At 44.2% G+C, this 13486-nt stretch overlaps 1 protein-coding gene across 1 annotated transcript in view; it reads left to right on the top strand.

Annotated features, from left to right (window-relative positions):
* The window catches only part of NUP205 (nucleoporin 205), a 53579-nt gene that overhangs the window by 34219 nt on the left and 5874 nt on the right, over window positions 1–13486 (top strand). The window contains exons 26-37 of the mRNA XM_054167725.1: window positions 915–1072; window positions 2176–2256; window positions 4244–4435; window positions 5400–5670; window positions 6048–6146; window positions 7465–7613; window positions 8378–8569; window positions 9177–9298; window positions 10412–10550; window positions 10770–10896; window positions 11910–11986; window positions 12655–12783. Of these exons, the coding sequence (XP_054023700.1) occupies window positions 915–1072; window positions 2176–2256; window positions 4244–4435; window positions 5400–5670; window positions 6048–6146; window positions 7465–7613; window positions 8378–8569; window positions 9177–9298; window positions 10412–10550; window positions 10770–10896; window positions 11910–11986; window positions 12655–12783 (1736 nt within the window). The remainder of the gene's footprint in view (window positions 1–914; window positions 1073–2175; window positions 2257–4243; window positions 4436–5399; window positions 5671–6047; window positions 6147–7464; window positions 7614–8377; window positions 8570–9176; window positions 9299–10411; window positions 10551–10769; window positions 10897–11909; window positions 11987–12654; window positions 12784–13486) is intronic.

The following is a 13486-nucleotide window of genomic DNA, read 5'->3' as shown; positions in this document are numbered from 1 at the left end:
AGATCAGGTTGCTCAGAGCCACATCCAGCCTGGCCTTAAAAACCTCCAGGAATGAGGCTTCCACCACCTCCCTGGGCAACCTGTGCCAGTGTCTCACCACCCTCATGGGGAAGAACTTCCTAACATCCAATCTGAATCTACTCGCTTCCAGTTTTGCTCCATTCCCCCATGTCCTATCACTACCTGATACCCTAAAAAGACCTTCCCCACTGGACTTCCTAAACAGCAGCAATACATAGAACAATTTTATTTGGTGTTTGTGTGTGTCAAACTGATTTTAGAACCTTGACATACGTGGTTGGAGTGAGTGGAAAATACTGGACTGGAAAGGGCATTAGAAAGGTGTTTAAGTATCTGTGGAAGGGCAGGATGGGAAGGTGGCAGTCTATAAAATGTACTGCTAACCATAAAAACAGTGAGACTTGCTAAGGCTGAGCATATTTGCATTTTAATGGCCCAGAATTTGAAACCTAAGTAACTAACTTCAGGCTCCTTACAATGTTTGTAAGTGAAAGCTGCCTGGTTCTCATTGAAAACCAGGCTGCTTTTATTTAGGAGAGAAAATTCCAATCCTGTATTTGTAAAGAGTGGAATCCATGCATACACAGCAGGAGGAAAATGGAGTATAACCCAGGAACTTAAGGCTCTAGGAGGTGATTTTTAAGCCCCTTACATAGATTGACAGCACTTTCTGGGGATTTAATGTTCTCTTTTGAAACTGCACACATGAAGATCTGGATTTACAAAGGGCAGCTTGGTTGTCACACAGGATCACTGAGGTTGGAAGAGACCTCAAAGATCGAGTCCAACCTGTCACCACAGACCTCATGACTAGACCTGCTGTTAGGTTTGTTTGTTTGTTTGTTTTCTTCTTGGTTTTTCTGACTACAACTTGAACTGATTTCCATTTCCAGTGCGCAGGAAGGTCTTAAGTATCTTGGATTCCATTGACTTCAGTCAGGACATCCCAGAGCCTTTACAGCTGGATTTTTTCGACCGTGTCCAGATTGAGCAAGTCATTGCCAACTGTGAGCACAAGAATGCACGTGGACAAGTGGTCTGCAATGTCAAGGTGTGCTGTGGTCTGTGTTCTCAAGTTGCATGTGCTTATTTATATCTTGGTAATGATAATCAATGTACCAATAATACTTTGAACCTTGCTTCCAGAATAGACTAGAATAGAATTAACCAGGTTGGAAAAGACCTTTGAGATCATCGAGTCCAACCTATCTATCCATCTATCTATCTATCCAACACCATCTAATCAACTAAACCATGGCACCAAGCACCCCATCCAGTCTCTTCCTAAACACCTCCAGTGATGGTGACTCCACCACCTCCCTGGGCAGCACATTCCAATGGCCAATGTCTCTTTCTGTGAAGAACTTCTTCCTTACATCCAGCCTAAACCTCCCCTGGCACAGCTTGAGACTGTGTCCTCTTGTTCTGGTTGCCTGGGAGAAGAGACCAACCCCCACCTGGCTACAATCTCCCTTCAGGTAGTTGTAGACAGCAAGAAGGTCTCCTCTGAGCCTCCTCCTGTCCAGGCTGCTGTTTTCACATAAAAAGTAGCTGTTTCAGATCACAGAATCATAGAACAGTCTGGGTCAGATGGGACCTCCAAAGGTCATCTAGTCCAACCCCTTCTGCTAAGGTAGTGACACACTGTGATGAGTGCTTGTCAACTGTATGATAAATAGTCCTGAAAAATATGTGATTTGATAGACAAGAGCCAGAGCAGGAGTGGAATGTAACATAAAAGTCATTGTGATGTTTGGGACGCAGCTATTCCTTATTGGGAACCAACTATTCTGTATGGTACAATGTATTTTAGACTTAGAGGAAAGAAACCTTCACTCTGTGCAAAAGGACTGCAAGTGGAGGTTCAAGAGGAGGGAGAGCTTGATGTATTAGAGCTCATGAGAGGCCAGAACAACCTAGAACCAGAGGAAATGAATGAGTGGAAAAATGAGAGAATGCAGTGAGCAGGGAGAGAGGTTGAACAGTGAGAGGTACCGTAGTTAGAGAATGGAGTAGGGGAGACACCTAAAAGGGGACTAAAACTTATTTGAACCTCAGTCCTTCAGTTCCTTCTGTCATTGTGTAGCCATTTCCTAGATACTTTTAGGAGAGACAAATTTTCCTTGCCATTAAAGTTTCTTTTCAACTTTTCAGTACCTTCACAGAGTTCTGGTTGCTGAAGTCAATGCCCTTCAAGGAATGGCAGCAATAGGGCAGAGACCTTTACTTATGGAGGTAATTACACAAAAATGTCAACTGCTGTTTGTCATTGCTCTTGGTGGATTTCATGTGCTGTCAGGCAGTAAGCTGTACTGTGAAAGCTTTTGGATTTGAGCCCTAAGTTAGGAGTTAGTGAAGGAAAAACAACTACTGCCAAATAAAACCCCCACAACGACACAAACCTTTTCCTTTCCCGTTACTGATAGTTATTGCAGCTCCCACCCCAGTGAACAGAAAGCAATAGATTGGCTGTTGACAAGTACAGTGTGCAGAAGTCAGGTTCATTTTCCTTTTCTCTCACAGGGGATGCCAATTTATTTCTCCTTTCTGCAACTCAGCTGCAATTTCAGTGAATTTGGAACATAATTGTTTTCTCAGGCTCCTGACATCTTTTAAACGTAGTTGAAATCAGCTAAATGGATGTGGAAGTTGAAGGGTGAAGGAGAAGTGGCTGAGATTAAAATAGGAAGAAAGTGCACAAATAGATTTATTTTTTTTTTTAGAATAGAATAGAATAAACCAGGTTGGAAGAGAGCTTCAAGATCACTGTGTCCAACCTATCATCCAACACCACCCAACCAACTAAACCATGCAACCAAGCACCCCATCAAGTCTCCTCCTGAACACCTCCAGTGATGGTGACTCCACCACCTCCCCAGGCAGCCCATTCCAATGGGCAATCACTCTCTCTGTGTAAAACTTCCTCCTAACCTCCAGCCTAAGCCTCCCCTGGTGCAGCCTGAGACTGTGTCCTCTTGTTCTGGTGCTGGTTGCCTGGGAGAAGAGACCAACCTCTGCCTGTCTACAACCCCCCTTCAGGTAGTTGTAGAGAGCAATAAGGTCACCCCTGAGTCTCCTCTTCTCCAGGCTAAGCAACCCCAGCTCCCTCAGCCTCTCCTCATAGGGCTTGTGTTCCAAGCCCCTCACCAACTTTGTTGCCCTTCTCTGGACACACTCCAGCAGCTCAACATCCTTCCTAAACTGAGGGGCCCAGAACTGGACACAGTACTCGAGGTGTGGCCTAACCAATGCAGTGTACAGGGGCAGAATGACCTCCCTGCTCCTCTTGGCCATACTGTTCCTGATGCAGGCCAGGATGCCATTGGCCCTCCTGGCTGCCTGGGCACACTGCAGGCTCATGTTCAGCCTACCACCATCTTCCCCCCCCCTCCCCTCATAGTTGTTTTGGTTTAGATTTTAAAGTATATGTTAGAAAATAATTTCTCTAGTAAATTTTTGGGGATTTTTTTTGTTGCTGTGGGGTTGAGACGTTCACAATAGAACAGCTTTGTGAAAAGGATCAGAAATTAATTGGTCTGTGTTGTTGAAATAATTATTGGCATCTTTTTTTCTGATTATTCCTACTGGAATCCTATAATGGCTTAGGTTGGAAGGAGATCATCTACTCCAACCTCCCTGCCATGGGCAGGAATGCTTCACAACTAGACTTGGTTGCTCAAGTCCTCATCCAACCTGGTCTTGAACACCTCCAGGGAGGGGGCATCCACAGCTTCTCTGGGCAACTTGTTCCAGGGTCTCACCATCCTCATACTGAAGAAAATACTTCCTGAGATCCAGTCAAACCCTACTCTCCCTCTGCTTGAAAATAGTCTTCCCTTGTCCTATTGCTAGACACCCTTACGAAAAGTCCCTATCCAGCCTCCCTGTAGGTTCCCTTCAGGTATTGGAAGGCAGCTCTAGGGTTCCCCTGGAGTCTTCTCTTCTCCAGGCTGAACAACCCCAGGTTCCTCAGCCTTTCCTTATAGCAGAGGTGCTCCAGCCCTTGGATCATATTTGTGGCCCTCCTCTGGACTCATTCCAACAGTTTTCTTACGATGAGGATGCCAGAGCTGGACGTAGTATTCAATGTGGGGGTCTTTCAAGAGCAGCATAAAGGGGAAAGAATTACCTCCCTTGACCACATAAAATTGTCATCTTCAAGTCTGTCTTTGCCATAAACTTCTTTAAGCATATTATAACCCAATTTGTCGTGGGTGTTCAGGAGATCAACACTATCCTGCAGTACGTCGTGGAGCGGAACAAGCTGCTGCAGTGCCTCCATGCTAAGAAGCATGCTTTAGAGTCATGGAGACAGCTGGTGGAAATCATCCTCACTGCCTGCCCCCAGGATCTCATACAGCTTGAGGACAGACAACTGATTATCCGGGATCTGTTGCAGGATTTGCATGACAAGGTAATGCTGTACTGGGAATCAGCCCTGTCCTTGGGAACTGTTGCTGTCATCTTTCTAGTTGAAAGAGAAACTGCTCTTCAAGTAGCATTCTTGATTGTAACCCCACCCAAAATTTGTCAGCCCCATCCAGCCTGGCCTTAAATACTTTGAGGGAGGAAGCATCCATAACTTCTCTGGGCAACCTGTGCCAGTCTCTCACCACCCTTGCAGTGAACCATTTCTTCCTAATACCTCATCTAAATCAGCGTTCTTTCAGTTTAAAGCCTCATCCTATTATGATGTGTTTTAAATGCTCCTTTGATGCTCACTTCTTTGATGCCTGTCCCTTTGAGTTTTCTAAATTGTATCTTCCCATTTGTAATGGGTGCCTGCTGTTCTTTCCCAGGCTTAGGGTTAGCTATTTCACAAATGAAGCAGCTCAAATGTCAGCACGTTCCTTCCCTTTTCACCATCCACATTTAATTACCATCCTGCCTGTGAGTTGTGTAAATAAATGAATAAGGTCTTATCATTTAAAATATATTCAGCTCATCTTTCTGGACAAGTTTGTGGCACCACTGGGTTTGTTTTTAGAATAGAAGAATAGAAATAACCAGGTTGGAAAAGACCTTTGAGACCATCAAGTCCAACCTATCACCCAACCTATCTAATCAACTAAACCATGGCACCAAGCACCTCACCCAGTCTCTTCCTAAACACCTCCAGTGATGGTGACTCCACCACCTTCCTGGGCAGCACATTCCAATGGCCAATCTTTCTTTCTGTGAAGAACTTCTTCCTAACATCCAGCCTAAACCTCCCCTGGCCAGCTTGAGACTGTGTCCTCTTGTTCTGGTGCTGGTTGCCTTGTTTTCAATAGTGCCACGTCCATTAAATTGTTACGCAATGGCTGTGAGAGGCTATGTTAATTGCTTTAATAGCTCAGACTCTTTTCTTTTTCCCTTTTTTCTTTTTCTGTATTAAGATTCTGGATGATGATGCAGCTCAGGAGCTGATGCCAGTGGTGGCAGGGGCTGTGTTCACCCTGACTGCCCACCTGAGCCAGTCGGTGAAAACCGAGCAGAAACAGTCCCTTTCGCTCCCTATGGTGGAACAGTCTCAATATGTCTTGATGCTGGATGGTTCTTTTACTTCATCACCTGGCTCTGAGAGCATATCCATGGGTTCAGCTTCCATTGGTGACTCCTCTCTCCACATCATCCTAAAAAAGCTGCTGGATTTCATTTTGAAAACAGGTGGGTTGATCTTCCCAGGGCACGTGTGGGAATTCCAGCTGCAAAGAGTAGAAGGACTAACTGAGCTGCTTCCTGCTGCTGCAGGGAGGATTTTTATTACAGTCAATTAGATGGATCTTACATGATTAGTGATGTTACTAACAATGAAAAAATTCAAGGTGTTCTTTTTTCACCTGAACCACAAGCAGAGGAGCAGCTTAAACTTGCTGAATTTACCCCCAAACAAGCATTCATTTGAACAGTAGAACTCTGACTTAAATCTATTTATTTATTTGGGCCAAAATTGCCATAGCACAGTTTAATTAAGTGCCAGTGGAAGATGCTGGTACAGAATTTACATCTATTTGATGTTAATTATGAATGTTTCTTCTGAACAGGTGGAGGCTTCCAGAGAGTGAGAACACACCTTTATGGATCACTGCTTTATTATTTGCAGATTTCCCAGAGACCAGATGAACCAGAAACTTTAGAAGCAGGTATGGCCCAAGTGTATTATGGAGAAGAGCAGAAAAACCCCATCATTTCACCCTGAACATTACAGTTTCTGCATGTTGACTACATAGATTATGTAGATAGAAATCAGTTCCTAAGGACAATGATCCAGATCTTTCTCTAATCCAACCTGCCTGGCTTACATATGCATTCAGAATGTATTATTGTGGATGAGGATATTAAATTTCTGACCTCCAGCACTAAAGAAGGTCTTTAATTTGTGTCCATTTTAAAGCTATGCACCATAGCTCCAAAACTGTCAAGGGACTGGAGGTTGCTTGGACCTCTCTGAGAGCAGTTACAGCTGTAGAAATGTATCACCTCCACATCTCTAGGTACACAGTGATCCCATATTAAAAAAGAAAACAAACAAACAAAATCCTCACCCCTCCCCCCCCAAAGGTTATTTAATATTCTTTCTATTCCTTTAGCTTAAAACCTCTAGGAGGAGAACAGACAAAAAGGCATCACCTCAGCCCCCTAAAAAAAATAAACAAGAAGTAAAGCCATCTAGAGTTGCTGCTTAACCAAGAGAATTTATGTTATATACCATGTTTTGCTGTCAATGGCTTAAATAGTTGGTTTGACAGTGTTTCTAATCATTAAACAATCATAGAGCTTGGGCAGGAATGGAAAACCAAACTTGATGCTGTGCATTCAGACTCTTACTGCTATTTCTTGATTAGCATTTTGAGCCACAGTAGTAAAAACATTGGAAGTTTTGTCCCCTTTGTAGTTTATTGTTGCCTTTGGATTCAGCCCTTTTCCCACTTAAGTCGCTTCATTCACTTCCCTTCAGAATTGAGTGTTGTGGTCCCAGTGAATGTTCCTAGGCCTACTGGTCTGCTTAAAATGATTCTAAGATTCAGTATATGGAAAGCAGAATATATATTTGCAAGGGTGGTGTATGCACAGAGGTGCACACATTTTTGTGTGTGTGTGCTGCCTTGCCTGTGTGTGATACTCGGGCAAGAATGGATTTCAATGGTTGGACTTGAAGATCTCAAAGGTCTTTTCCAACCAAACCAGTTCTGTGATTTGCAGGAGAATATTTTGCATTGCAATCAAAAACCTGTGAATTGTTTGGGGCTTTTCTGTTCCAAGACAGAGAGTCCTAGAACATTAGAGGTTGGAGGGATCATTGAGTCCAACCCCACTGCCGAAGCAGGATCACCTAAGGTAGTCCATCCAGGAACGCCCTGAAGGAGTAGCCTTAGCTGTACTGTAGCTGAGCTAACCTGAAGCTGCTCATCTTTGTGTTTGTCATTTGTTTTTTTGTTATGGTTTACTTGCTTTTTGCAGCTAAGAAAACTATGTGGGAACGTCTGACAGCTCCTGAAGATGTGTTTAGTAAACTGCAACGGGAGAACATGGCAATTATTGAGAGTTACGGGGCAGCTCTCATGGAGGTGGTCTGTCGTGACGCTTGTGACGGTCATGAGATAGGCCGGGTAAATAAAGCTCTTCCTTTGCACCTGCTGTTTGTTCTGTTTTAAACAACACTTTGCTGCTGTGCAGAAAAGGGAAATTTCATGAGGTTGAACTAGAACAGGTTGTTTTTTTTGGTAGATTCTTAATCTCCTTCATGTTTCTGTCCTCCCACTCATCCTTCAAGCTGTTGAGAGTAGAGACATTCATGCATATTGATTTCCTTTCTCCAAAAAAGCTGCATGGGCTGTTGTTTAAAAATAGGGGCAGCAAGAATTGCTGCAAAGAAAGAGATTTGTAGGGATGAGCTGCATTTATTGATTATTGTTTTTCAATTGTAGACTTCAATCAGTTTCTTTTCCCACTTTGGAAAAGTTTGACTTCAAGAAGAAATATTTTCGGCTATTAACTTCAGTGGACAGGAATCCAGTCAGCATGCAAACTAGTTTTAGATAGAAATAGTGCTTGAAGCAGTACTTCATTGAAATATTTTGGCATAGTTGCTGCTCAACCTCTGTAATAATTTATTAAAGGATAATAGAGAAAAGGTAATTGGCTCCTACTGTGTTAAAGCATGAACAAATCTCGAAAGCCTTTTCCACTTAAAGGATTGTGGTTGTAGCGCAGAAATGCATTCTGCTTTTAAAAAGCTGTCAGAAGGAACTACTTACTGTTTCATATTTCTAGGGATTTATTAGAAATCTCATTAATCTCAGAGATTTAATTATGTTTTGATTGTTTGGTTTGTTTTTGTTCTCCTTCCCTCCCTCCTCTTCCCCCGTCCCAGATGCTGGCGTTGGCTTTGCTCGATCGTATTGTTTCAGTGGACAAGCAGCAGCAGTGGCTGCTGTATCTCTCCAATAGTGGCTACCTGAAGGTGCTTGTGGATAGCCTAGCAGATGATGATCTCACTCTTCAGAGCTTGCTCACACCTCAGCCTCCTTTACTGAAAGCTCTGTACACCTATGAGTCCAAAATGGTAATGGGACTTTGGAAAGCCTTTTGTGGTATGGTGTGGGGTGCGCAGTGATAGGACAAGGAACAATGGGCACAAGCTAGAGCAGTGGAGGTTCCACCTCACATGAGATGCTGCTTTATGGGGAGGGGGACAGAGCCCTGGAACAGGCTGCCCAGAGAGGTTGTGGTGTCTCCTGTGGAGACTTCCAGGACCCGTCTGGATGTGTTCCTGTGCAGCCTGCCCTAGGTGATGCTGCTTTGGCGGTCGGGTTGGACTCAATCATCTCTGGAGGTCCCTTCCAGCCTCCAACATTCTGTGATTCTGAAAAGTTGTTTGTCAGTACTTCACATTGATTGTACTCAGAGACAGTTTCCTCAAGTTTGCCCAGGGATGGGGTGAAGTCCTCGTCCCTGGATGCATTTAAGAGTTGTGCAGATGTAGGGCTTAGGGCTATAGTTTAGTCAAGGGCTTGTCAGTGATGGGTTAATGTCTGGACTTGGTGATCTTAAAGGTCTTTTCTAATCCAGGCAATACTGTGAAAATAATGCTCTTTGAAATTATGCTGAAATCAGGAGAGAAAAGAGTCCTACTTAGTCTCACCTCCAATACTTACCCTTCTCTTCTCTAGGCATTTCTCACTAGAATAGCAAAAAGTCAGCAAGGGGCATTAGAGCTGTTGCGGTCTGGGGTGATTGTGAGGCTTGCACAGTGCCAAGTGTATGACATGCGACCTGAAACAGACCATCAAGGGTAGGTATTGGTTCCCTGGCTGATTTTGAAACTGGAATACAGTTCTGGAAGCATATGATGTCTTTTTATAGCCACAAGTCTTCTGAGTAAGGATTTGTGAGTGTATTCTTTGTGTGTGTGTGTTTTTGGAACCCATCAGTTCAGTCTAAACCTCCCTTTTATGGAGGGAGAAATTCCAGACAAATGGGTGTGAAGTTGTGTATGCATGTCCAGCTACTTAGATGATGCAAAAGCTTGTTTGAGACCTTAGGAAGTGACTGCAGTCTAAATGATAATTAATGTTCAAAAACCAGCTTACACTGTACACTTTATTTTGGAGGCCTTGTAGCTGGTGAACAAAATGTCCTTCCTCATGAAGCCACAAATGGGAGCACAGTGAATTAAGTATTGCTTCTGAAATACTGAATGATGTGTTTAAATACCTAAATAAAACTTCTCAGTTATCTATTGATTGACAAGTTTCTTGAGGTTTTGCCTTGTTACTAGTTACTGTGAGATGACCAAGAGAAGATCTTGGAGAAGGAACTAGCCTGGTTAAGGGAAATTACCTTAGCTGATTTCAAACCTCAGTCCTTGCTTTAAATTTACAGCTCTGGCTGACATACTGGGGGTTGAAATGCTTCAGAGAAATTGAAGACTTAGACAAGTGCTCTATTGAAAAGTGCCAATGAGATGCATAAGATTGTATGAAACATACAAAGCATTTGTAGAGGACTGTGTTTATCAGCTGCTTTAGAATTAAGCACAGCTCTTCCTAAAATAATTGAGAATATTTAGTTTTACATAAAGCAGATGTCATATTTCTACAACATGGTAGTCTGATTTAGTGTACTACAGTACAAAGAAGTCATGTTCTCTGCTTAGAGAAGATGCCTGGCAGCAGCTTTCTGGGTGAATTGCATCAGCTGTGTATCAGGAATTTGTTGCTTCTCCAGTATAAACTCAGTTCAAGTACTGAAATATGATTGTTTGTAGGTAGCTGAGGGTGATTATAAGCCAAGGCTTTGCCTCACTAATGGACTCCACTTTTCTTGAACTCTTTATCCTTTTTTTTTTCCCTTTTTTCTTCCCTTTTTTCCCTTTAATTCTGGCTTTCTTTTGAAACCTCCTAAGAATGTATGCAATGAGAGATGCCCCAGTGTTCATTCCTGCTCCTGTGGAACGTTACCGCCAGATTCTTCTTCCTGCTCTTCAACTCTGCCAAGTGATCCTCACATCCAGCATGGCACAACACCTGCAGGCAGCAGGACAGGTAAGCTCCAAAAGGTGCTAGAGTATCACCATTGCTGCTCATTCAAAGCAGTGATGTCCTTTTCCTCTGGAGGTAAGCTTTCTGTAAAGAAAAAATACTAAATCAATCCCATCTTCACTGGTCACTTGAGAACCCTCCAAGAGTAAAAGCATTGCTTCCTGTCTGCACCCTGCCAATTGTTGAGTCATTCTTATCTTCTCTTTTATTCTTGTGGTACAGGTTTTGCAGTTTCTGATTTCCCATTCAGATACTATCCAGGCAATCCTGAGGTGTCAAGAGGTTAGCGTTGGATCTCTCCAGGAGCTCGCCTCCTTGACAGGAATCATCAGCAAGGCAGCCTTGCCTGGTAGGAACTGCAGTCTCTTAGCTCTATCTGCATGAAGCTCATGGCATGAATCTCATACTTTCCTCTCTGTAAAGCAATAGAAGGGAATATTTATTGCAGTACAGAATTTTCTTGGTATGCAGAGCTCTAGGAAAAATAAAGAAGTGTTAAATAGCTGTTCTTGAATTAATATGGTGGCTTTGCAGTGGACATAGTGCAACTACCTGAAGGGAGGTTGTAGCCAGGTGGGGGTTGGTCTCTTCTCCCAGGCAACCAGCACCAGAACAAGAGGACACAGTCTCAAGCTGGTCAGGGGAGGTTTAGGCTGGATGTTAAGAAGAAGTTTTTCACAGAAAGAGAGATTGGCCATTGGAATGTGCTGCCCAGGGAGGTGGTGGAGTCACCATCACTGGAGGTGTTTAGGAAGAGACTGGGTGGGGTGCTTGGTGTCATGGTTTAGTTGATTAGGTGGTGTTGGATGATAGGTTGGACTTGAAGATCTCAAATCTCTTTCCTGGTCTGGTCTGGTCTATTCTATTCTATTCCTCTTGGGTGACTTCCCTTTCCAGAGGACTAATAATTACTGTGATGGATATGGTGATTTCCCCTGCATGCTGGAAGACTTGCTTCCATTTCAACAATAACTTCTCTATTTCGATTGAATGAATTTCTTTGACTGCTGTGGAAAGGAGTGCAAAGCCATAGCTTGAGCCCCAGTGCTTCTTTGCTTACAGTAGACTGGCTTTGCACAACAGCTGCAATTTTCATGCCAACCTCTCTTTCTTCCCACCCCCTACCTTGTAACCACCCAGCAGAACAGTAAGTTGCATGCTCTCATGCATCCCACTACAGCTGCATTCATTCATATCTGAGTGTTTCCCTCAAACAGCATGCAAAATAGAAGTTGTAGGTGTGGATGAGATTCCTCTGGTCAGTGTTTGGATTTAAATGGCTACATTGCATAAATCTGGTGGGGAGGAGGTAGAAACAAACCACAAACTCTCAGATATTTCAATGACTCTATCTTTTATCAGGACTCGTGAATGAGCTGGACGTTGATGTTAATGAAGGGATGCAGATGGAGCTGCAAGGACACATAGGCAGATTTCAGGTACTAGGGTTCGATTTTGAAGCTGGCATGAGGCAGCAGACTCAACCTATGACTGCTACAGTCAGAGACAACCTAAACAGGAGAATTTCTCTGTGGGGAAGGCTAGGTGTTATCTCTCAGCATGCAGGCAGCATTGTGTGTCCAAAGTAGGTTGCTGACTGTTACCTAGGGGCTTGAATCATGGAATTGAGGTCTTCAAAACACACCTGGATGCATTCCTGTGTGACCTGCCCTAAGACGCCCTGCTTTGCAGGGGGGTTGGACTCAGTGAGCCCTGGAGGTCCCTTCCAACCCCTAATACTCTGTGATTCTGTGACTGATTTATTTTTTTTAGTTTGCTTACATAGGTAAAGATGTTTTAAGTGGAAATGGCTAAATCTAAGCTGTCATTGATGCTAGTCAGTATAAACAGTCTGGAGGAGACACAAGACCAAGCTGTGCACTCCTGGATTGCAATCACTTCTCCAGTGAGCTGCTCTAGGGTGCCATTAGCTCCTCAATTGATTAGACATGAATGAAAACAGCAGGTCAAGAATTTTGAGTTTCATTTCCAAAGTGCTGGAAGTTTTATCTGCATTGCTGTCCTTGCTGTTAAGTTCTCAGGAGTGCAAGGAATGCTGTGCTTCATTTGTTGAGCTGCTAACTGGAATGTTGGTTTCTCCCGGCAGCGCCAGTGCTTAGGGCTCCTGAGTCGGTTTGGAGGCTCAGACAGGCTGCGCCAGTTCAAACTGCAAGATGAGAATGCAGAGGGAGACAGAATGAACAAGAGGGATGAAACTGAGCTGGCCATGCAACAGGTAAGGGCACAGGAGATGTGGATTTGATAGACCACTGGGTGGCTAAGGACCTGGCTAGGCGGTCACCCCCAAATGTTGTCATCAATGGCTTGGTGGCCAGGTGGAGACCAGCGACAAGTGGGGCACCTCAGGGATCTGTACTGGGTTCCAGTGCTGTTTAACATCATTGACAGTGGCATTGGGTGCACCCTCAGCAAGCTTGCTGATGACACCAAGCTGTGTGAGGCAGTGGACTCACCTGAAGGAAGGGATGGCATCCACAGGGATCTAACAGGTCTGAGAAGTGGGTCAGTGACAACTGATTGAGGTTAAGCAAGTCAAAGTGCAAGGTCCTGCATCTGGGTCAGGCCAGCCCCAGGCACAAATACAGGCTGGGTGCAGAATGGGTTGAGTAGCTCTGAAGAAGGAGTCTTAGGGGTGTATTAATTGGTGAGAAGCTCACCATGAGCTGGCAGTGTGCTCACACAGCCTAGAAGGCAGCTGTGTGCTGGGCTGCATCCAGAGGAGTGTGCCCAGCAGGGCAAGAGAGGGGATTCTGCCCCTCGACTCTGCTCTTGTGGGACCCCACCCCAAATACTGTATCCAGTTCTGGTGTCCCCATCATAAGAAGAGCATTAGAACTGTTGGAGCAAGTCCAGAGGAGGGCCACAAAGATTATCCTGGGGCTGGAGCACCTCTGCTATGAGGACAGGCAGAGAGAGCT

The sequence above is a fragment of the Dryobates pubescens genome, chromosome 15, assembly GCF_014839835.1.
Source record: "Dryobates pubescens isolate bDryPub1 chromosome 15, bDryPub1.pri, whole genome shotgun sequence".
Lineage (NCBI taxonomy): Eukaryota > Metazoa > Chordata > Aves > Piciformes > Picidae > Dryobates > Dryobates pubescens.
Note: the sequence above shows the minus strand (reverse complement) of the source record. Positions and strands in the feature narration are given on the sequence as shown.